We start from the raw sequence: 23,663 nt of genomic DNA on the forward strand, positions 1-23,663 counted from the left end.
CCATCCATCCATCCACCCTAATGTCAATCCATCCATCAATCCATCCACCCTAACATCTGTTTATCCATCCATCTATCCATCCATCCTAATGTCCATCTATTCATCTTCCATCCATCCATCCATCCATCCATCCATCCAGCCAGCCATCCATCCATCCATCCACCCTAATGTCAATCCATCCACCCTAACATCTGTTTATCCATCCATCCATCTATCCATCCATCCATCCACCCTAATGTCAATCCATCTATCCATCCATCCACCCTAGTGTATGTTTATCCAGCCAATCCACCCTAATGTCCATCTGTTCATACATCCTTCCTAATGTCAATCTATCCATCCAACCTAACATCTGTGTATCCATCCACCCTAATATCATCCATCCTAATGTATGTTCATCCATCCATCCACCCTAATGTCCATCCATCTGTTCATCCATCCTTCCTAATGTCAATCCATCCATCCAACCTAACATCTGTGTATTCATCCATCCATCCACCCTAATATCATCCATCCTAATGTATGTTCATCCATCCATCCACCCTAATGTCCATTCATCCGTCCGTCCATCCATCCCAAAAAGAAGACCATCCATCCATCCACCATCCATCCATCCACCCTAATGTCAATCCATCCATCCACCCTAATGTCTATCCATCCAACCTAACATCTGTGTAGCCATCCATCCATCCATCCACCCTAATATCATCCATCCTAATGTATGTTCATCCATCCATCCACCCTTATGTCCATCCAGCCGTCCATCCATCCCAAAAAGAAAACAGACATTGTCGTTTGTTAAAAATCCAAAGCTTGTACTGTACAGACAATAAATAGTCCTTGCAAAGGTAAGACATGATTTCCATTCCTCATACTAACAACTATACAGCTGATATGAAACTCAAGTTTTAGTAGGAGCCCAGAAACGTTTGGGGTGTCACTACAGCACCAACACTGGTGTGGGAAAAAAGATTCGAAAGAGTCACATGCTTTATCCCCAATCCCCCCCGTCCCGCCCCCCATTGGCATCAAAAAGCGACCGTTTAAAACAGTCCATTACAAAAAAAAGTCAATGTCTTTTTATTCAAACAGTCTTCCAGCATTCCACGAGAGTCCCCTGAAGAGAATAAAGGTTCGATAACTCGGCTGAGAGGAGTTTAGAGGGTTTTGCCTTCTTCAGGCTGAAGCTCCAGAGACACGGTCTCCAAGGTTCACTAGCGCCCAAATATCAGGCCCTCCATGGAGCGCCCATGGACAGCCTCCTGAGGTCTTAGACTTCACAGAGATACCGTTAGCATATTCTTCACAGAAGAAACCTTGCTATGGTCGGTGGAACCTGCAGTGCAAAGGAAGAAAACACCTGTAAGTGCGGGCCGACCAAAAAAAAACAGCTATCATCCATCAAATGTGTATTAATAGAACAGCGTGTGTGTGCGCTCTAGACAGATCTGCGCTCGGCAGGACCTTGTTCAGCTATTTGTGCCCACAGAAATGAGGTCTAATATAACCGACGTAAGCTGAATGTGAGCAAGCATTTGTTACACACGTCGGCGAGCGCTAGTGTGTGCTGATCCTGCACTTCAGAACAGATACAGCTATATTAAGAACAACCTCCCATATTGATCCACTGTATGTGTCGCGCACCTGTATCGGTTACGCAAGAGACTGCGCAAGCAGGTGCTAATCTATCATTGATGCGGTGACTTTTCTGTGGCGGATGCTTATGCAAACATGGAAGAGTGTATGGAAACAGGTCATGAAGAAGAAGTGGAAACACACACTGACCTTGTCAGGTGTTTGCTTGACGCATGGACCTCCATTTCATTGCTCTTGAACTCGTTCAGCTCTTTGCGTATCGCCGCCTGCGAGGCATAAACAACAACAATGATGAACACACACACACGCAAGATCACCTGTTTCTGCCTGACGCTTTATAGAAATGATATGGCTTGCACAGAGTGTCAGTTCTGCAGAATACTAACGCCCATTATCCTTTTCTACACATCCTCTGGAGCTTACTCATTCACTACACAACCATTCAAAACTTTTGGGTTGGAAAGATTTGTATTTATTTCTGAATGAAGTCTCTTCCGCTCACCCAGGCTGCATTTACTGGATCAAAAATGCAGTCAAAACAGTAACATTGAGAAATATTGTTGCAAATTAAAATGGCTGTTTTCTATTTCAGTTAAAAAAGCAGATTTTTCGGCATCATTACTCTAGTCTTCAGTGTCACATGATCCTTCAGAAATCATTCTAATCTGTTGATTTGCTCTTTAAGAAACATTTCTGATTATTATCAATGTTGAAAACAGTTGTGCACTTCATATTTTTCTGGAAATCGTCATACATTTCATTTATCAGGATTCTTACATGATTAAAAACAGAAATCTTTTGTAACATTTTAAATGTCTTGACTGTCACTTTTGACCAATTTAATGCAGCCTTGATTAAGAACAGTATTCATTTGTTTTCAAAAAAGTATTTTGGCTATAATTTGATAATGCTGTGTGGAACTGCTTAACACACCATATACAACTTTTTCTGTAAAAATAATCCATTTATAAAAAAAATGTATTTACTTATCTATCATTTTATTGATGTACTATTCAACATATCAGGATATTGTAGATCCATAAGCCCTACACTGTAAAAAATGATGAAGTCATGGCAACTTATGTTTTTACATGATTTTAACTCATTTTTTTATGTTATACAAGATTCAACTCGTTTTTTAAGTCAGTTTAATATCATTTAAGTTGACTGTAACAAACCGAGTTGATAATACTTGAAAATGTAAGGCAGCAACTTAAGTTTTTAAGTTGATATAGGTCAAAGGATTTTTTAACAGTGTAGTATTTTGTATTTTATATTATATCAAATGTCTCAGTAAGATGACTGGTCTTGTGTGTGGTGTCCTGTAGGGGGTGTGTGTGAGTCCATAACACACACACCTTGTCTGCAGCCGACAGTCTCGTCCAGGGCTTGTCGGCTCTCCTGTCGTAATCCTGAGCTTTGGCCACTTCCACATAATCACTGAAACGGATCAGAATCTTCCGGTCCCGCAGCTCGTCCACAGTGGGCCGCTGGTTGAGCTGGAAACACACGAGAAGGAGAGAGGTTTAGTCAATGAACACCGTCAACAAATGATGAGCCGCATGTTTCAATCTGTTGAAATGCCAACAAAAGACACAGTCTACAGGCAGGCTCATGATGAACTCATTTACTCAATTAGGTCATTAATATATAAATTTATTTATTTACCAATGGTGTCTTTTTTCATTCTGTTCCTGCAAAGCCTCTCGAGGTTTAGTTGCAATGATTTGACCACATTCTTACCAGTCAGGGATCACTGGTGATCCCAGATTATTTTAGTTCAAAATATGTTTGAGCTTATATATCTCAATATTAATAACAGTCTGGTTAATTTTGAGTCTTGAACTATAAACTCTCAAGTGTTGGCTTTCTAAATGTATGTGTGTTATGTTTCTATTCAGAATTACTTATGAGCAGTAACCTTTTTATTTTGGGCATTTCATGTATGCAGCACTTGCCAAAATTGGGGGTGACTGGGAAGGGGTTAAGGGGGTTGTGTCACTTTTGGCTTTAATAAACATTAATCAATGCTTTTCCATTAACTTCAGCATTTGCGGAATGCAATATTTGCAGAGTGGTGGTATTTGTCCAGTCTTGTCCAATTATTATCAATAATATTCTTAAAAATATTTTTTATATGGTGACATAGGGAGTTTCTAGGTTCATGAGCCACTGCTGCACATGAGTGACTGATATTACAGCAGTAAAAGTGTTTTTTCTTCAATAGCAGACTATGAGTGTTTTCTACATATGACAACAGAGCCGATATGAGTGTGTATGTGTCTCTGTCAGGATTCACACACCTTTCTGTTCAGCCTTTGTTTGATTTCTCTTCTCTCCTCTTGTTCTGTCTGGTCATTCCTCTCTGCAAATCCAACAACAACAAAAAAAACACACACATGAGAAGAAGCAGACACGCCGTCCACAGAGGTACAGACAGATTAACTTAATCCAGCGCACCGCATGAAGAGCACGATTCACTCAACCTCACTGGTGTACTAGAGTATCAGTCTCTTTAAGCTATTAGATTCTCTTAAAGGTGCAGTAAGCGATTTCTGAGAAACGCGGTTGAAACTGGATGGGACCGAACGCCACACAACACACTTGTAGCCAATCAACAGTAGGGGGCGTGTCCAATCATGATAAGGGAGGAGAGAGAGCGAGAGGGAGAGTTGAAGAAAGACTGTAGAAAGAGAAATGGCTGAGAGACATTGCAAAAGAGAAAAGGCCAGAGGAATATCAGAAGGGTTATGATCAGCGTTAATATTAGAAAAGCTTTCCAGCGGGAAGACCTGAACACTGAGTAACACTGGTTTTGCTATGATACACAGAACCAAGATAAGCTGTTGTTGTGAACAATGCAATGAATGGTGTGTTTGTTTGGGTTGATTTCAAATATAAAGTGTTTCTCAGAAATCACTTACTGCACTTTTAACTCAAATGTCAGTATATATTATATTCAAAATGTGTATATACATTTTTTTTTTCTGGTTTCCACGTCAAACTCTCGTGAACATCTGTGTCGGCAGCTGTCCTGGAGACCCTCGTTTGATAGGCTTTATTCTTTCACAGTGCAGGATAACATTGTTCCCTTATATCTCCCTCTATCAAATATGTGGATTATCAGAATCTGTGCTGCGGAGGACTTAACAGACGCACGTGTTGATCCAGTATGATTAAACTACGGTAAACCACTTTGGGAAACACTTTTAATGTTCCAGTTCCTTAGGACACTCTGCTTGTTGCTCGTCCTTGCTTTGTTCTTTGTTAGCACTGTATTTTACAGTCCTGTTCCGCATGTACACACTGTGCACTTATTATAGTAATTACAATAACCTATTGTGGTACTAACCCTAAACCTAACCTGTAGTTACCTTCGGGTACCCAGTACTCACTCGGATAACTACACATAAGTGCACGTACTGTAGAATAAAATGCATGCAGAATGTTGTGTGTGAACTTCTGTTCTTGCCTGGAATGGCAGCTGTGTGAGAGTGTGTGTCAGCACAGATACACACAGGTGCCGAGGCTCCGCTGAATAAACAAGACCCAGCACAAGTGTGCAAGGTTTGTCAAATTCCATTTACACTCAGAAAGAAAAGGCGAAACAGAAAATAGATTCTCAACGTTTTTTTTTTTTTTTTTTTTACTTCTTATAAAGATCATAAAGAATTACTAATAACTGTGTTTTTTTTTTTTTTTTTTTTTTGTACCTATGTTCTTGGAAATATTAAAATAGGGGTTGTATGCTTTAGTTAATTTTGTTTGTGTATTTGTTTGTAATATTATCATTATAGGGTATATCATGTTTTAGTTAATATATTAAAGGTTATAGAAGGCTTGAGTGAAAGTTTTATTTTATGAATGTAGTAAGGTATAGATTGATGTTGTCTGTGTGCAAGGACTGGTCGCTATTGTAACACATCTAATTTCCTGAGAAGGATTAATAAAGTATACATCTATCTATCTAAATAATCCTAAATTCATCAAAAAAGCTATTATAAAGCAGTTAAATGAAGCTGGGTCTCTGATCATGTGTAGATCAGTGTAAGAGTCTGTAATCACTGATATTATTGTGTCGAGCTCCAGACAGATAATCTCTTTATTCCAACCTAATCTGATCTAAACATGTATAACCTCATGCTGTTGATTAGATTTATATGGAATATGTGTAGCTCAAATTCATTTGGCACACTGGAGGACTGTTTAAAAAAAAAAAAAAAAAAAAAAAGTGATTAAATTCAAAATTCAAAACTAAATGAAAAAAGTGGCCAGTTACTGCATACAATTTAATATTTATTTCTACACTCAATTTTTTTCAAGATTTAAAATTTTGAATCATTCTTAAAATTACATTTAAACATGCTTGACACTTTTTTACTCATTGTTTACTTCATATTTTTTACTCATTAAAAATTCTAAATTCATAAAGTGAGTAAGGATTATTTAATTCAATTTGATGGAATTTTACTATAAATTGAAATGCATAAATCTTGATTTTGGTTATTTGACCTAAATCTTAAAAATGACTTTTGTGGTCTATCCTAATCCAGTCAAGCAGTTTTGTTGAATACAACCAGTTCATTTAGACATGACCACAATTTTACCTGACAGAATTGCTTTACTGTAAATAAAAATATACACTTTCTTTTTAACATAGAAACACGCAGGTAACAAACATTATTGCAAAGTGTGACTATAACAATAACAAAAACACAGACAAATCCATTATAAGAAAAAAAAAATACTTTTTGTATGCAGCTCTAGTGTTCGTCTCTCATCTGACAGGTGTGATACTCACGTTTGAGGATGTTTCTGCTCTCCAGCTCTTCCACTGCTGGTCTCTGACTCAATCTCCTGCGGAAAAACACCAAAATCACGTTCTGGACCATTTTCACGCAATCTCCAAAAGTGTCTGTGCCAGTCTGTGATCGGTGCGCGTCAGTGGGGATCCCGCGACCCGCGCATGTTACAGGCGAACCCTGCGTCCCATCTCGCGTCTAAACATCGCCGAGGATCATCGCATCTAAAGCTCGCACACCTCCACATTTAGTATTATCTGTGCTGGAAACTCCCTGCTTTCACGGAAGAAACCGAACGGCACTTGTTCATGGGTGCGCGCGTGCTACACGAAAGCCTCATCGACGAAGAAATAAGTAGAAAGTGACGGGTTGTATTAAAAGGTAATAGAAAAGAGTGAAAAAGAGACAGAGATGTGCATCTGGTCCTGAGTTCTCTGAAGTCTCGGAGTGGTGTGATCCTGGAGATCCTTCACGCATCATCATTTATAAAGGGGGCGGCGCGTGCGGGAGAGATTCCTGCAGGAATATGCTGCAGTCAGGGAAAATACAACCTCTGATGGATGCTTTAATATCCAAACACATCTATGCTGATTTCAACACAACAAAGGAGAGATATAGAGCGATAAAGCAGAACAATTCCATGGCAACAGGACACTATTGTTCGAAGGGAGACTTAAGGATCGTTCACTCTGGATAGTCGATGATCTGTTTCTAAACGACGCGGTCGGTCGAGAGACGTGTTGGGCGGGGCTTTCATATTCATAAGAAAACATGCATGTAAATGATGTAATCCTTCAATTTATCTCAGTAATAATGCGTTTAAAAGCTTCTCTACAACTTCAGAATTCTATAGATGACTTTCAAGGGATTGGCTCGTGGCAAACCCTACAGCATAACAGCAAAAATGTCATGTGATAAAATACACTCTCAATGCATAGCATTTACACAGTCTCAGAATGAATCATTTCATTTGGTTTGAATCACCACACGTTCTAGAGGTCTCAAAACAAGAAACATCAACATATGCAGTCTGAATAGAACTGAAGGAACGGATGGTGTTGTGCTCATCCACGCAGTAAGTTGTGATGGTGTTAAAAAGAAATAGATTTGACACATCTGTTGCATATGAAACAAGACTGATCTTGTGTTGTCAAATTGTGCTGCTCGGTGAACAATGATAAGAATAGTCCTCGCGTTGAAATCTCTGGGACATTGGGGCTCTAGGACTACTAGTTTCACATCACTTCTTGACTGATAGATTCACATGACAGCTGAAGTATTCTCTGTTCGCCCACTTTAATTGTCACATCAGAACATGACGCCATAAATCATAAACAGCAGACTTAAAAAATGCAGTTCCAAATAAGAGATGGATATTTTTAAATCCTGCCCGATTGGCCCCGATCCTGGAAATATTATCTGTGGGAAGATTAAACCGAGCCATGCGGGCCGGAAGCTCAGCTGAGCTGTGATATCATATTCACTGAAGCCTAAAGTCAACATGAAATCAAAATGGACTATTCTTTTGTTCTTTTTTTTTTTATAGACTATAGCATTGTTTATTATAAATTATTTCTCTGTGCACCTCATAATCTTGAATCAGGATAACTTCCTCTCAATTCCCCAAGGACAAAACCAAGCCTCGCCCTACATCTGTTCTTGTTTGAGAAGCTGTTTCACTCGGATATACGGCACAATAGGGAAGACATGACAAGTGCAACTTCTGTTTCATGCCGACTAAAAATGAAACGATTTTTTTTTTTAAAGTTAATTTCAACATTTACTAATACATTACTAAAATAAAAATGTCTATGGCTCAGAGGTTGCTTTGCTCCTGTCAGAGATACTCGAACTACATTTAGTCTACACATGAAATCAGTGCTTCCTGAAACTAACAGACTTTTAGTCAGACTTCTTTTACATGTATAAACCTGAAATACACCACATAAATCCAGCATTTATTTCTGAAATATACAGCATGCGCTATAGAGAGAAGGCTCTTGTATAATCTCAAAAGGCATTTTGTTCTTTCGAATACAGAACTGGCTGGTTGCAAGTTGCAACCCTTCTCATTCAGACACACAAACGCCCCAAACCCTGGGGTCTCGCTCTTTCCTCCACTTATGAAACATGAGGGATTGATGTACATTAAGTGACCCAGCGATGTGTCAGAGCGATCAGTGCTTTGCAGGAACAGCTCCTGATGTGAGTGTCAGTGAGTGTTCGTGAGTCAGCCTGGATCGCACTGGATGTCATTGCTCACTGAGATGTGTTTTAATGCCCGAGCCTCGTCCCGGTCCAGCCAGCGCTCTGAAGGGCTTTCAGACAGCATGGGTGGCCATTATGGCTTTGATTGATGGCCAAGTGTGTCTAGGACACCCTGAGGGACAAGGATGCCAGGGATCATTACAGAAGTTTACATCCATGCTTAAGAATGGTTTGAGCGTTTATGTAACTTCCGGGGTGCTTCTTCCAGTGTCGTTTGGATTCCTGACTGCATGTTTAAAATGAGATGTACTAGACAGATGAAGGAACCGAAATCTTGTCTGTGCTGGAAAAAAAATTGGTGTATAAACAATTTCACTCAGAAATTTCACAAATAATTGCAAAGAATGGGCAAGTAGCACACTGAATTAAATGTGAAACTTTGAAGTAGATAGACTGAAATAGTATTTTCTTGTAAAATGTACTGACAAATAGATAGATAGATAGATAGATAGATAGATAGATAGATAGATAGATAGATAGATAGATAGATAGATAGATAGATAGATAGATAGATAGACGGATAGACGGATAGACTGATAGATAGATAGATAGATAGATAGATAGATAGATAGATAGATAGATAGATAGATAGATAGATAGATAGATAGATAGATAGATAGAAAGACGGACAAATAAATAGATAGATAGATAGATAGATAGATAGATAGATAGATAGATAGATAGATAGATAGATAGATAGATAGATGGATGGATGGATGGATGGATGGATGGATGGATGGATGGATGGATGGATGGATGGATGGATGGATGGATGGATGGATGGATGGATGGATGGATGGATGGATGGATGGATGGATGGATGGATGGATGGATGGATGGATGGATGGATGGATGGATGGATGGATGGATGGATGGATGGATGGATGGATGGATGGATGGATGGATGGATAGATAGATAGATAGATAGATAGATAGATAGATAGATAGATAGATAGATAGAAAGACGGACAAATAAATAGATAGATAGATAGATAGATAGATAGATAGATAGATAGATAGATAGATAGATAGATAGATAGATAGATAGATAGATAGATAGATAGATAGATAGATAGAAATACGGACAAATAGATGGATGGATGGATGGATGGATGGATGGATGGATAGATAGATAGATAGATAGATAGATAGATAGATAGATAGATAGATAGATAGATAGATAGATAGATAGATAGATAGACAAATAGATAGATAGATAGATAGATAGATAGATAGATAGATAGATAGATAGATAGATAGATAGATAGATAGATAGATAGACGGACAAACAGATAGATAGATAGATAGATAGATAGATAGATAGATAGATAGATAGATAGATAGATAGATAGATAGACGGACAGACGGATAGATAGATAGATAGATAGATAGATAGATAGATAGATAGATAGATAGATAGATAGATAGATAGATAGATAGATAGATAGATAGATAGATAGACGGACAGACGGATAGACAGATAGATAGATAGATAGATAGATAGATAGATAGATAGATAGATAGATAGATAGCTGGCTACAGCAGCCACGTCCATGAGATCATTTACATTTAGAAGGATTTCATGTCATAAGATGTCATAGGTCACTTGTGAAATGTGAAGTGAAAGTTATCTTTTGCAGCTCAAAAAGTATGTTGTTCATAAGTACAGTATTTATCTCAAGGTCTTATTTTTTTATTAATCTAATTATTAAACTCATTATATAAAACTATGTTGTCAGTGCACTTCAAATATGTTAATCAAACTTATTGAAGAGACAAGGCCTAATACAGTTCCTGTTCCTGTACATTCACATGAAGATGTGTGTCAAACAGAAAGGACTTTGAGCAATATTCAAAATGCTGTTTCTACAGTTTAGTAAATATATATATAAATAAAGGCTTAAACATGAAAGCAATTTTACTCTGAGCTCTCTTTCAATAATTCATCAAATCTGGCGCCTGACCCCAGGTCTGCTCTTTAGAACAGAGCGACACATGAGACAGAGAGCCGGTGTGTCCCTGCGTGACCGTCACAGGATCAGTGTGAGCTCTCATCTTCAAACGCATCACATCTACACTCGCTCTCAATCCGAGGAACTTCACAAAAACATGACACAACAAATCCAAATCAGTAATTACAAGAAAATGGATTTATTGACACAAATGGCCCACACTTCAGAAAGGATGCTTGGTTTACTTATAGAAAGCATATTTATACAGTATCCAGTCAAGATCCTAATTGCTTCATGCATTGTTTTTGACCTATTCAGCTCTTTCCCTAAATAGATCGTATCCTCATGTGGCCAGAACTGGGAATGAACACAAATCGATTTGCTGTTGGGTTAAAACAATGTCTGCTATTGGAGGAACTGTCTATTTGTGGCCCACAGAGCAACTCGGCTCTTTCCAGTCATTGATTTTCCAATACTGAGATTTTCATTGGGAAACAGCCTGGTGGATTGGGGCTGTATGAGATGTTCCTATATTACTATATCTGTGGAGTCGACAAAACATCATTCCTTTCTTGTTGTATTTTGGATTACTATTTGGTTTTTTGTTATTTTGTCATAATTTACCATATTTTTGGTAACACTTTACACGAAGATTCAATTAGTTAGCATAAGTTAACATGAACTAACAATTAAAATTACTTCTAAAGCATCTTAGTTAATGTTAATTTCAATACAGGTTTTCCTGCTTGAATGTTGATTATTTTCCCCGTATGTTGCAGCTCCTCTCTTCCCAGTCTGTCACTAGGCGCGTTTGCGTTCGCAAAATTTGTGTGATTTTATTCTAAATGTCGACAAAAAACGATTGCGAAATGACGGCGTTTCCATTAATCGATGTTATGTGACTAAAACTTAACCTTTTCTTCTTGCGATAAGTAAAATCATTCCAAAAGCCATTGCAACGGACGTTGGTAGGTTTATGTACTATATCCCCGCCACTGCACTAGCCATTATTATTAATCAAAGGAGACGTATGTGTGTTTTCCAGGCATTAATGGTAAGGAACAAATGAGGAGTTTCTGAGTGTTTCTCCCTCATTTCTGCTTCGAGGTCTTTGATTGCCGCATTTATTTGAGGTTTAGAATCCAGTATTCCTGTAATTCTTCTGTCTTTTATGAATTTAATAAAGAACTCTGTCTCGTAATCTGTCCAAACACACCGCGTCATCTACGTCAGCTGACCTGTAAATGCGCAAAAACGGTTTCCATTGCAGTTTTGCTAAATATTTCTTTTTCGAATTGCCTGAAAAACCACCTCATGCGAGCGGAAAAACTTTTTGCCATAAATGGGAGTTTTTTTGCGAAATTGACGTGTTTCCATTGGGCGTATTTTCAATTCGCAATTTCAATTTGAACAATTTGAAGGGTAATGGAAACGCGGCTAGTAACGCTCTGGGGTGCGTTTCCCGAAAGCATCGTTGGCCAACTATGGTCGCAAGTTCATCGCAATGTCCATTGAACTCTATTGGTAACGACGGAACTTGCGACCATAGTTGGCCAACGATGCTTTCGGGAAACGCACCCCTGTTTAGTTCCTGTCTCTATGAAGCCCCTCCTTCTGAAAAGCACACTGTGCTCTGATTGGTCGGCTGGAGCAGTGTGTTGTGATTGGTCGAGCTCTTCGAGTGTGTTTGGGAAATGTCCCGCCCCTTACCATAACCGCCAGTTTAACACACTACTAACTAGCTCAACCAGGCCCCGCCCCTTTATTCTGCGAATGAATTATTATAATGAGGAGTATTGTGACGTGTTCGTTCCCGGAAGAAACTCAAGACTACAATGGAGGCGTTTCAGGAGTTCAGAAATACTGACACTGATATAGAGAAGAACTGGAGCTTTTTCATGATCAAACAGCAACATTACACACTAAACACAGATCAACATGTAAAAAAGCATGATAGGTGCTCTTTAAACAATGCATTGATCATTTTTGGTTAATGTTAATGCATTAACTATTGTTAGGCTTATTATTATATAGTGTTACCATTTTTTCTTTTCACTTCTGTTGACATGCTCTTTGAAATAACGTGTACTGATGAACCGTTCACAATGAAACCAGCAGTGTATATTGAGAACACAACAAGAGGGTCCCTCTTGAAACAGGACAAAAGATTTGGAAAGCTTCGTACTGAAGATCTGGAGTACGCAGATCTGATGCACAGGAATGTGGGCGCTCTTAATTGGCTGTGTCTGGTATTGTGCCTCTGATGACTTAATTAGCAAGTGTATTCAAATGTAAATATAGCGCTTTCACTGTTGGATGTCAGATCTGTGCGGAGACAGCGTGTAATTCCAGGATCTGGGCTTTTTTGGAGTTGTAAAGACGATGTCACATCCGGTTCTAGCGTCATATGCACAGTCACTTATGATATCTATAGTTATGAAGCATCCCAAGCATTGGGCCGTCGCCTGGCTGTGAAGCGGAGCTTAATTTAGCAGGCCAGAAACACACAGTCAATAATCCTGCAGCGCTGATGGGGAAACTGGTGCAAACCGGCAAACTCCATTACAACACACCACTAGTAAAGCCCTTTGAGATGTGCACAGGCCAGCTATACGCTCACATAAACACTAATGAAGAACGGACACATGCAGCACTTTATTGCACAATGTTCGCTCAGCACAGAGGGAACATGCACTCTGTGAATTGTACTGAACATTTTGTGTCTGCCACGACGGAAGAAATAAAGTCAAACAATCGGGGACGACGTTTGATCACTATGTAACAGGACGGCCGTTTGAGCCTCTGCTTTGTAGGTTTTACTGTAAAGAGGTTTTCTAAGGAACCGCGATTAATATTTCAGAGAGGCTCCCCTACAGTGCTACACATCTAGCTATTATTGACTGGCTGCTGTTGCCTAGCAACTCCAGCGGCCATCGAATGCTCTGGAGAGGGTAATGATCCGGTGTGTGTGCGTGTGTGAGCGTGAGTCGTGCCGAGGTGATTTGGGCTATAAATGGCTGATTCTTTAAATAGAAACTGAAGTCTTGGGTGTTTTCTGGAAGGAGGAACTATTCCCTAGCATTGTACAATACGTGACATCCATGCAATAGGCCTCAATTTACAGTAATCTCATATCGAATTTTTTTTTTTGTCTTCACAAGGCACTGCAGTTTTTAAGATGCAGTCTCAAAATGCACTGCGAGATATAAGACATCATTAATTCAGTTTAAACAATAAGATTACGTAACGGTTAATGGACAGTTATCTGATGTTAGGATCTGATGTTAAACTGCTTAAGAAAAAATAAATATTAGTTTGAGTTGAAATAATTGTATTATGCAAGCAAGAAGAAGAGCATATGCGGAGTGATATGGGAGATGTGAGACTAGCACAGATAGATACAGTACAGAAGGAAAATGTTTGCGACGGTTTGTTACACAATTAAGATGAGAACCGTGAAATAATACAGTAATAATGATTTTTGTTCTGTTTTCTGTTCTCAAAGGCATTCATGAAGACAAGAAAGCTCTATTTTGTTCTAATTTCACAATGATTATATCATGTACACTGAATAAAAATCGATTAATCGCATCTAACATAAAAGTTTATGTAATATATGTGTGTATATATTTGTACACACACACACACACACACATATGTAAACACCAACTTTTATGTTAGATGTGATTAATCAATTTGACAGCATTAAAATAAAAAACAAAGATTATTGGAGTATGCTTTACCAGAAAATACTGTTTCAGTCTTTCTACTTTAAAATGTCATGTTTAATTCAGCGTGTTACTGGCTGTTTCTTTGTAATTAATTGTGAAATTTACAAGCAATTTCTGAGCAATTTCACGTTTTTTTCAGTGTAATAGTTAAAGAGAAAATATTGTGTAACACGTTACATGTAGTTGCTGTAGTAATAACTATACATTTGACATAATTACAGTGTTTAAAATAGAACTAAAACAAAATGAATGACTTAAAACTGAATCCATAAAATGATCTCACGATGGGAACCCTTAAACCCTTTTCCTATATGAACTGTCGTTGTATAGAAAAGTGTGAAGAAATAATGTCACACACAGATCTGCTACTGTGAAAGCTGTTGTCTCATCAGAACGGAGCGCTGACAATCGAAGATTGCGGCAGAAATCTGGTTTCGTGGAGCATCTGTGAGTGGGAGTCTTGTTATTTTAACACCGAGCCCTCGCCTCAAAACTAAACAGCCAGCTGTCTTTATCTCGCTTTCTCTATCTCGAGCTGGGCTCTGCTCTAGTGAACGTTCATGAATAATTCATCAGCTCTCCTCTCTATATTTAGCTTCAGCTCGAGTCCTGTGGAGAGAGAGCTATAGATAGTAAGGTCATCCCGGGAGGGGCTCGAGATCTGCCGACGGGTCACACGGGCCCGACGTAAGATCGTTACGGGAAGCCAAGGTGGATGAGGACCAGCGGGTCACTGCGCCAGGATTGGTCTGGGAAGTGTGGGTACGAATCTCTTCCCTCCTGGAGGTAGCAACAGTGACGTCGAGGATTGATCCGGAGTCCTGCTGCAGTTTTCCAGTGCGACTGACAATGCAGCAGGATAAAAATAGCATCCGAGAGGAATCCCCCTTCCCCGCCAACACACCGCTCTGCTCATGGCGCAGTCTGACACAATTCACATGCTAATGTACAGAACACAGTGTTACACAACAACACACACACACACAAAGAAATTATACAACGGAGAATTGGGAGATCATGTCAGTTGATGTGAATGACCGCAGAGGTTGATTTCCTAACCAGCCTAAAGCAAAGGGATGCAGTTATATAATCCTGGCACAATGAAACACCGAAACAAGCTTCAACAGCAAAACATGCATTCGCTATGTAGGCAGTAAAGCAACTGTCAGAATGGCTAATTAAATGCGCAAATAAGTTCAACAAGGACATGTTTTTTTCATTGTTATTCTGTTATATACCCTGTTATTCAAACTGTATCATTTAATCTGATTTGTTTATGGTGCCAAAGTGCCTCAATCATAACTTTCACAAGCTTTCCAATATGGGTTAATATTACGGCTGGGCAACGATTAATCGCATCCAAAATAAAAGTTTGTGTTTAAATAATAAATGTGACCCTGGACCACAAAACCAGTCATAAGATTCAATTTTGTTTTAATTGATGTATGGTTTGTTAGGATATGAAATAGGACAACTATTTGAATATCTGGAATCTGAGGGTGCAAAAAAAATTTAAATATTGAGAAAATCTCCTTTAAAGTTGTCCATTTCTGTTGGCGATTGTGCTGCATCCACTCACAGAAATACATTTGATGAATTTCAGTAGGAAATTTACAAAATATCTTCATGGAACATTATTCTAATGATTTTTCATTTTTGGCAAATTTTGACCCATACAATGTATTGTTGGCTATTGCCACAAATATACCCGTGCGACTTATGACTGGTTTTGTGGTCCAGGGTCACATATGTGTGTGTACTGTGTATATTTATTTTGTAACATATGTATAAATACACACATATGCATGTATATATTTAAGAAAATGTGATATTTATATATAATATAAATGATATACATGCACAAACATATTTCTTAAATATATACAGTGCTATGCATAAGTGAATACACCCATGCTAAAGTTGACTAAAAATAGGAATAAAAAATCATATTTTGGAAATTGAACTTAATGCCTTAATTTAAAAAATTAGGAAAAATCCAACCTTTAAGGACACCAATTTTGGTGCATAGCCTTCACCATACCTAGAGATTGGCATGGGGTACTTTCCATAAGATCATCTCTCAATGCAAATCAAACTAGATATTAGGCTAACTGAAATAAAATCATGCCAATCTCTAGGTATAGTGAATGCTATGGGATGATGTGGGGATATTTTAATTCCAAAGGCCAAGGGAACTTTATCAGGATGCATAGTATCCTAAAACATTTTTTTTTTTAAATACTTAAAAATAAAAATCTGCCTGCCTCTATGGGAATTTAACATAGGGGTGTACACACTTATGCACCCTGTATTTTAAGGAAGAACATTTATTTATTTACGATACATTATTCATTCACAAAGAAAATTGGTGTCCTTAAAGGTTGGATTTTTCCTAATTTTTTAAATTAAGGCATTAAGTTCAATTTCCAAAATATGATTTTTTTATTCCTCTTTTTAGTCAACTTTAGCATGGGTGTATTCACTTATGCATAGCACTGTACATGCATATGTGTGTAATTAAAATAATATAACATAAAATATAAAATAACACACACATATATTATATAAACACAATTTTGGATGTGATTAATCGTTGCCCAGCACTAGTAAATATAAATTGCCATTTGGTGCTGTATCAATGAATGCAAACGACAAAACCGTTGCACCGACACAGCAATGAGACAAAACAGGGACGTCGTGTAAAGTCTCCAAAATTCTCAATATGAAGCTCTCAGTATGATTTTCTTTTTCAAGACCGAATGATTGATACTTCAATGCAACATACCGGAGAACTTCATCAACTCTCCCGAGCCATATAAACAACTTTTCAGCCATAAAACTGTCCTCTCGGTACTAGAGCAAATTGATCGGAGCAGCGAGCGAGGCGACCACTGAAAAACAAGGCATCAGTTTTCTGTTGACCAGTCATTCCTGTTAAAAATGATTTCCCAGCACTGGACAAAAGAGACAACGTGTGTGTCGTGTACACGCTCCCCTGCTGTTGTTGCGCGCGGGGGATACACACCTGTGTTTACACACACCGCACATGGAGAGCTCCGGTTACGCAGCTCCTCACAGCCTGACTCACGGCCGGGTCATGAGAGCTGAGCACACACTTCTGTTTCACACTGCTTTCTTAGGTTTCTTCCTGTCAGACCTCGGAGTAATGAAATACCATTATAAAGTTCACTTCATATCTGGTCATCCAAGCGTCTCCGTGTGTTTCTGTGTGCAAAACTTTGATAGGACACAGGTTTTTTTTAACCTTTACAGATCCAGGGATCTTAAACCAACCCAGTTTAACCCTCTGGGACTGTTGCGTGTCAGTCAAAAATGACAGATTTCTTTTATTTTGATTTTTTTGTTCGATAATGTTTTTAATTTAATATTTTGTATTTTTATGGAACTAAATTATATTTATGCATTAGTTATAACCAACTTTTTGAGAATGGACCTGAAAATGTAATTTCCAACTTAAACTGTCATAAATCTTGAATGCTTTGGAGCTCAGACTGAAGTTTGGTCTCTTTTTAAAGATGAAGTGAAGTGAAGTGAAAAAAGTAATAAAAAAAAAAGTGACCATGAAAAAAAAGTAACTTATGAAAAATGCACAAAAATAAAATGTTCAATTTTTATATGAAAAATATATTTTACTCTAAAACTGTGAGCAAATCAAAGCCGTGCATCTAAACCAGCTGTTTTCCAAATTTGAGATTGATATCTCAAAAAACTGTAAGATTTAGTTTGGCAACAGTATCCCGAATGTTTCCACTAGATGAAATTTGCCTCCCATTCATTTCCAGTGTGCTCATTTTTGATCGAAGATATTCATTATTTTTAATCGGTTTCCTGTTGTCAATGCTCATACTTAAAGTTACAGGGTTACATCTCAAGGCTGGAATACACTAGGCATTATACACTTGCCGACAGAGGAAGAACTAAACGGCTGAGGATCACAAGCTAACGTACTTTCAAGTCATCCTGAACTCGTTGCTAGAAGACGCGTGATAAATGAAAATGTTCTCAAATTGGCTCAAAATATCCAACATGTTTGAGAACCTCCGAACGGATGGAATCACAGTCTAATGTCTGTGTCTATCATACACTACACGATTTTCTGTGAAATCTGCCGAAAATCTGTAGACTAGCTCTGACTTTAAAGAACTAGCATCGACTCCTCCAGACTGTTAATCGGTAAAAAACCTGGGCAAAAATCATATAGTGCATTCCAGCCTTAACCCGAAGCATAAAACATAACTCATCTCGCACGTTTGTGACGAATGTTACCTCAAAACATACGGTTTGTTGACAAACCTAGCAACCATTCACAACACATGCAAACACTTGCATTTTCATCAGAAAAATGAGTTGAAAATTGGTTATTGTGGAAAGCAACCTCTCTAAAACGCTTTTTTTTTTTTTTTTTTTTTTAAATATCTAAACATTTTCTTGAGAAGAAAAATTACTTAAGCTCTTGTTTTCTGAAAAAAAAAAACCCATCAAAATGACGCAAGCTTTTGCTTTGTGGGGTCAGAAACTGCCAGTGGGGTCAGAAAAATAAACTTAATACAAAGGGAAAACAAGACCACATTGGCAGATGCTCAAGCAAAAACTCACTTTATTTTGAAGATGTTTTCAGAAAACAAGAGCTAATATCTTAAGTCATTTTGCTTCTCAAGTAAATGTATCTTGATTTAAAAATAGATATATTTGTACTGGAAAACAAGACAAATATTTTTTGCAGTGCAGTCTCACACCACGCATCATCTGATGTCCTTCATTGATGAAGTTCAGAAGGGTCACACACACACACACACACACTCAGCGATATGTAACACCCTGAGGCCAGGCCTGACCTGGGATCAGTTTCTCTTATCACCTCAATAAAGTTCATCTCTGCGATTGTGTGCGGCTTCGATCTCCAAGCGCTCGGTTGCGTAAGCCAGTCCAGTGGAGGCCTTACATAAGCTGTGTGTGTCTGTGAGGCCAGTCTCAGCCTCCCAGTGGGGTGTGTGTTACCCATCCGAGAGCGACTGTCAGCGCCTCGCAGAACTCACACACACACTCCAGAGGGGCTCCTGTATACTTACACCTGTAACAACATGACATACGGTAACCCTTCAGCCTAGCCGTGTTTATAAAGCCAACCTTTCGGTTCTGAACGTCCAGATTCCAACAATGGATTGTCAACAATGGACCAAAGATCATAAACGACCATTGAATTTCCCAGAACATCATCTCATCTCAAATTGTTACTAAAGGTGTGGTCGCATTTACTCTTTCTTTTGCATGAGGACGAGAAAGTTCCCATGTTTAAGTTGCTCGTGTGAGTTCATCGCATCGACCGACAGAAATCTGCTTGGTTTGAAAGTGACTTCTGTGAAAGCTGTAGTGATGTCCAGTTCATCAATTAATTATTCTTTTGAACCGGTTCTTTTTAGTGAACTGGCTGAATCGGTTCACCAAATCGGACTGACGGCTCAAGTCAGCACAGTTACTCAATCAAACTCACTTCCAGACGTGTCTGACAGTCACTCCATCTCGAAATGAGCCAATATCCAGGAGTTTATGATCCTATGATGCCGGTTTTGCCGGCTCATTCAGCGCTCCAGTTAATCCAACAGTACACTGAACTGAGAACAGTCTCTCGGGAATATCTGACATGCTGAGAACTTTCATAATGGGGGAAACGTATGTTTCTGAGATCTTTTGCTGAAAAAGTGTAACAAATAATATTGCAAATATAACAGTGACCCGATGGCAGGAGTTCTCGAGTTAACAGCAGACCATAGCCGTTCTCTCTCGAGTCAAGAGTCGGTTAATGTTCATAACGGTTCTCGAGTCACCGGTTCACTGAACTGAGGTAAAAGTTCAGACTCGACCGTGTCCACGAAGAATAAAGTTTTTTTTTTGTGTGGTTTCTCATGGTTTATGTAAAAAGTTTGATTATGTTGATCAAGACTATGGGCCCTATTTTAACGGTCTGAAACGTAAGTAACTTTGTGGGCGGATCTCGGGCGCTGTTGCTCTTATACCGGCGGGATAAATGACTCTTGCGCTCGACACAAATCTAAAATGTGTTGGTCTGAAGTAGCTTCATTACTCATAGGTGTGGTTTGGGCGTAACGTGAAATAAACCAATCAGAGCGACATCTCACATTCCCTTTAAGAGCAGGCACGCTTGTTCCATGGCGGATTGCTATTATAACGGCGGATTTGCCAGGCGCACGCCAGGAGCGGTTCACAGCCGAGGAGACCGACGTTCTCGTCAGGGCCGTAAAACACAGAGAAGTGACATTGGGGATGGATCGCTTAAACAGGCGTATGATAATTTGGGTAAATGTGTAAGCTAGATTTATGCTTTTAACTGTCTATCTATCTATCTATCTTTCTATTATAATAATGTATGATTTGCAAAAATGAAAACTGCTGCTTCTGTGTAGATGACAGAATCAAAGTGTATGTGCGTTGTGCACACGCTACATTGATTATGGCCAAGCATGCGCCCTTAAAATAGCATATGAATATCATGCGCAACGCGCTGAGCCATATCGCATTAATTGTCCGCGATAATTAATGCGATATGGCTCAGCTTGTCAGTGAACTACGGCTCTGTGTTGTAAATGCCGCTCCATCTGAAAGCAGGTGATGGCGATTTACTACTAATCAAGGAACCGGCTTTACTGACGAGATGCGCCTAACAATGTCATGCGATATATCGCCCAGCCCTACTATGCACTTATACACTATGGTACTTATACACTACATACTTATAAACTACGTACTTATACACTATGCACTTATACATTATGCACTTATACACTATGCACTTATACATTATGTACTTATACACTACATACTTATACACTATGTACTTATACACTATGCACTTATACACTATGTCCTTATACAGTACATACTTATACACTATGCACTTATACACTATGCACTTATACACTATGTACTTATACAGTACATACTTATACACTATGCACTTATACACTATGCACTTATACACTATGTACTTATACACTATGTACTTATACAGTACATACTTATACACTATGTACTTATACACTATGCACTTATACACTATGTACTTATACAGTACATACTTATACACTATGCACTTATACACTATGCACTTATACATTATGTACTTATACACTATGCACTTATACACTATGCACATATACACTATGCACTTATACATTATGTACTATACACTACATACTTATACACTATGCACTTATACACTATGTACTTATACACTATGCACTTATACACTATGCACTTATACACTACGCACTTATACATTATGTACTTATACACTACATACTTATACACTACGTACTTATACACTATGCACTTATACACTATGCACTTATACACTATACACTATGTACTTATACACTATGTACTTATACAGTACATACTTATACACTATGTACTTATACACTATGCACTTATACACTATGTACTTATACAGTACATACTTATACACTATGTACTTATACACTATGCACTTATACACTATGCACTTATACACTATGCACTTATACATTATGTACTTATACACTACATACTTATACACTACGTACTTATACACTATGCACTTATACACTATGCACTTATACATTATGTACTTATACACTACATACTTATACACTACGTACTTATACACTATGCACTTATACACTATGCACTTATACATTATGTACTTCTACACTACATACTTATAAACTACGTACTTACCGTAAATCCTCTAATAGTGGCCTGTATTCCATTAGTGGCCGGGTCTCTAACATTGGCCGGTCTCGCTGTTGGCGGAGGTAAATAAAGGCCGGTCTCTAATAGTGGCCGGGGCTATTATTAGATTCAACGTTGTTCTGGGCAGGCCACAACATTATGCTTGTGATAGTAACATGCAAATACCACAGGGGGGCAATGTTTGCTAATGAATCCAAGCCATAGCTATGGTAGCCTGGTCATGTCAATCACTTCGCTCTTGACTCGCACGTGAGAATTCAGTCACCGGTAGGCTAATGTTGTTTACCATGGCAGCTGCGGAGCCAAAGAGGATTTTTGGCGAAAATCTTTTTTTTTAACCCCCTGGGATCGACAATCGCACTGGCGCGATAGGCTCGCTTTTTTTCTTAAGTGCAAACGAGTTTCAAAATACTCTGTTGACTTTGATCTCTTAATTACGGAGAGCGCGCGTTATTCAAACGCAAATAATCTGAGGCGATCCACGCAAACCTGAACACCCACAATCAGCTGGATAACATACATCTATCTAAGTAATAATAATCCTGGAAAATTTACCTCAGAAGTGCTTGGAAGTATTATTTCGAGGAGCAACGGATCCAGCTGAGAAATAGGTCAGTTCTATTTGCTTTGTTCTAATCGCAATAGTGTCTGTAAGTTACACGCAAAAAGACACGCGTTTCTAGTGTGTGAATGAATGAATGAAATCAATGAATGCACAGATGCGTGCTGTTGTGGAGCTAACGTTACTACTGCTGGAACAAATACTGTTTTTTAAAATGAATCATTGCTTTTCACAAAAAATATTATTTATATTATATTTATTTGTTGTTAATGTTCTGTATGCATACCATAATGTTATATGGTAACTAACTGTACGTTTTCAATAAATTAACCTAGTATTTTATAGGTTAAAATAGACACAGAATCTCGTTTTTATTCATTCTACTGGTAGTCCGTTTTGCTCAAATACAAATAAAGGCCTGTCTCTAATTATGGCCTCCTTCCAATAAAGGCCTGGGCCGCAATGCGCTTGAGTAAAATAAAGGCCCGGGCCTTTATTAGAGGATTTACGGTATACACTATGCACTTATACATTATGCACTTATACATTATGTACTTATACACTACATACTTATACACTATGCACTTATACACTATGTACTTATACAGTACATACTTATACACTATGCACTTATACACTATGTACTTATACAGTACATACTTATACACTATGCACTTATACACTATACACTATGCACTTATACACTATGTACTTATACAGTACATACTTATACACTATGCACTTATACACTATGCACTTTTACACTATGCACTTATACACTATGCACTTATACACTATGAACTTATAGACTATGAACTTATACACTATGCACTTATAAACTGTGCACTTATACATTATGTACTTATATAGTACATACTTATACACTATGCATTTATACACTATGGGACCTTTTTTAACGATCTAAGCGCATGATCTAAAGCGCAGGGCGCAAGTTCACTTAGGGCGTGTCCGAATCCACTTT

The 23,663-nt window shown here is 38.3% G+C and overlaps 1 protein-coding gene across 2 annotated transcripts in view; it reads right to left on the reverse strand.

Moving 5' to 3' along the window:
* Positions 1-800: 800 nt before the first annotated feature.
* The window catches only part of phactr3b (phosphatase and actin regulator 3b), a 75,815-nt gene continuing 52,952 nt past the window's right edge, over positions 801-23,663 (reverse strand). For both annotated transcript variants that reach the window (XM_084394823.1, XM_084394822.1), the window contains 5 exons: positions 6,398-6,453; positions 3,900-3,961; positions 2,955-3,095; positions 1,786-1,862; positions 801-1,336 (listed from right to left, as the gene is read on the reverse strand). In XM_084394823.1, coding sequence (XP_084250949.1) covers positions 1,321-1,336; positions 1,786-1,862; positions 2,955-3,095; positions 3,900-3,961; positions 6,398-6,453 — 352 coding nt within the window. In that variant the 3' untranslated portion in view covers positions 801-1,320. The remainder of the gene's footprint in view (positions 1,337-1,785; positions 1,863-2,954; positions 3,096-3,899; positions 3,962-6,397; positions 6,454-23,663) is intronic.

This window comes from Rutilus rutilus (genome assembly GCF_951802725.1).
Source record: "Rutilus rutilus genome assembly, chromosome: 22".
Lineage (NCBI taxonomy): Eukaryota > Metazoa > Chordata > Actinopteri > Cypriniformes > Leuciscidae > Rutilus > Rutilus rutilus.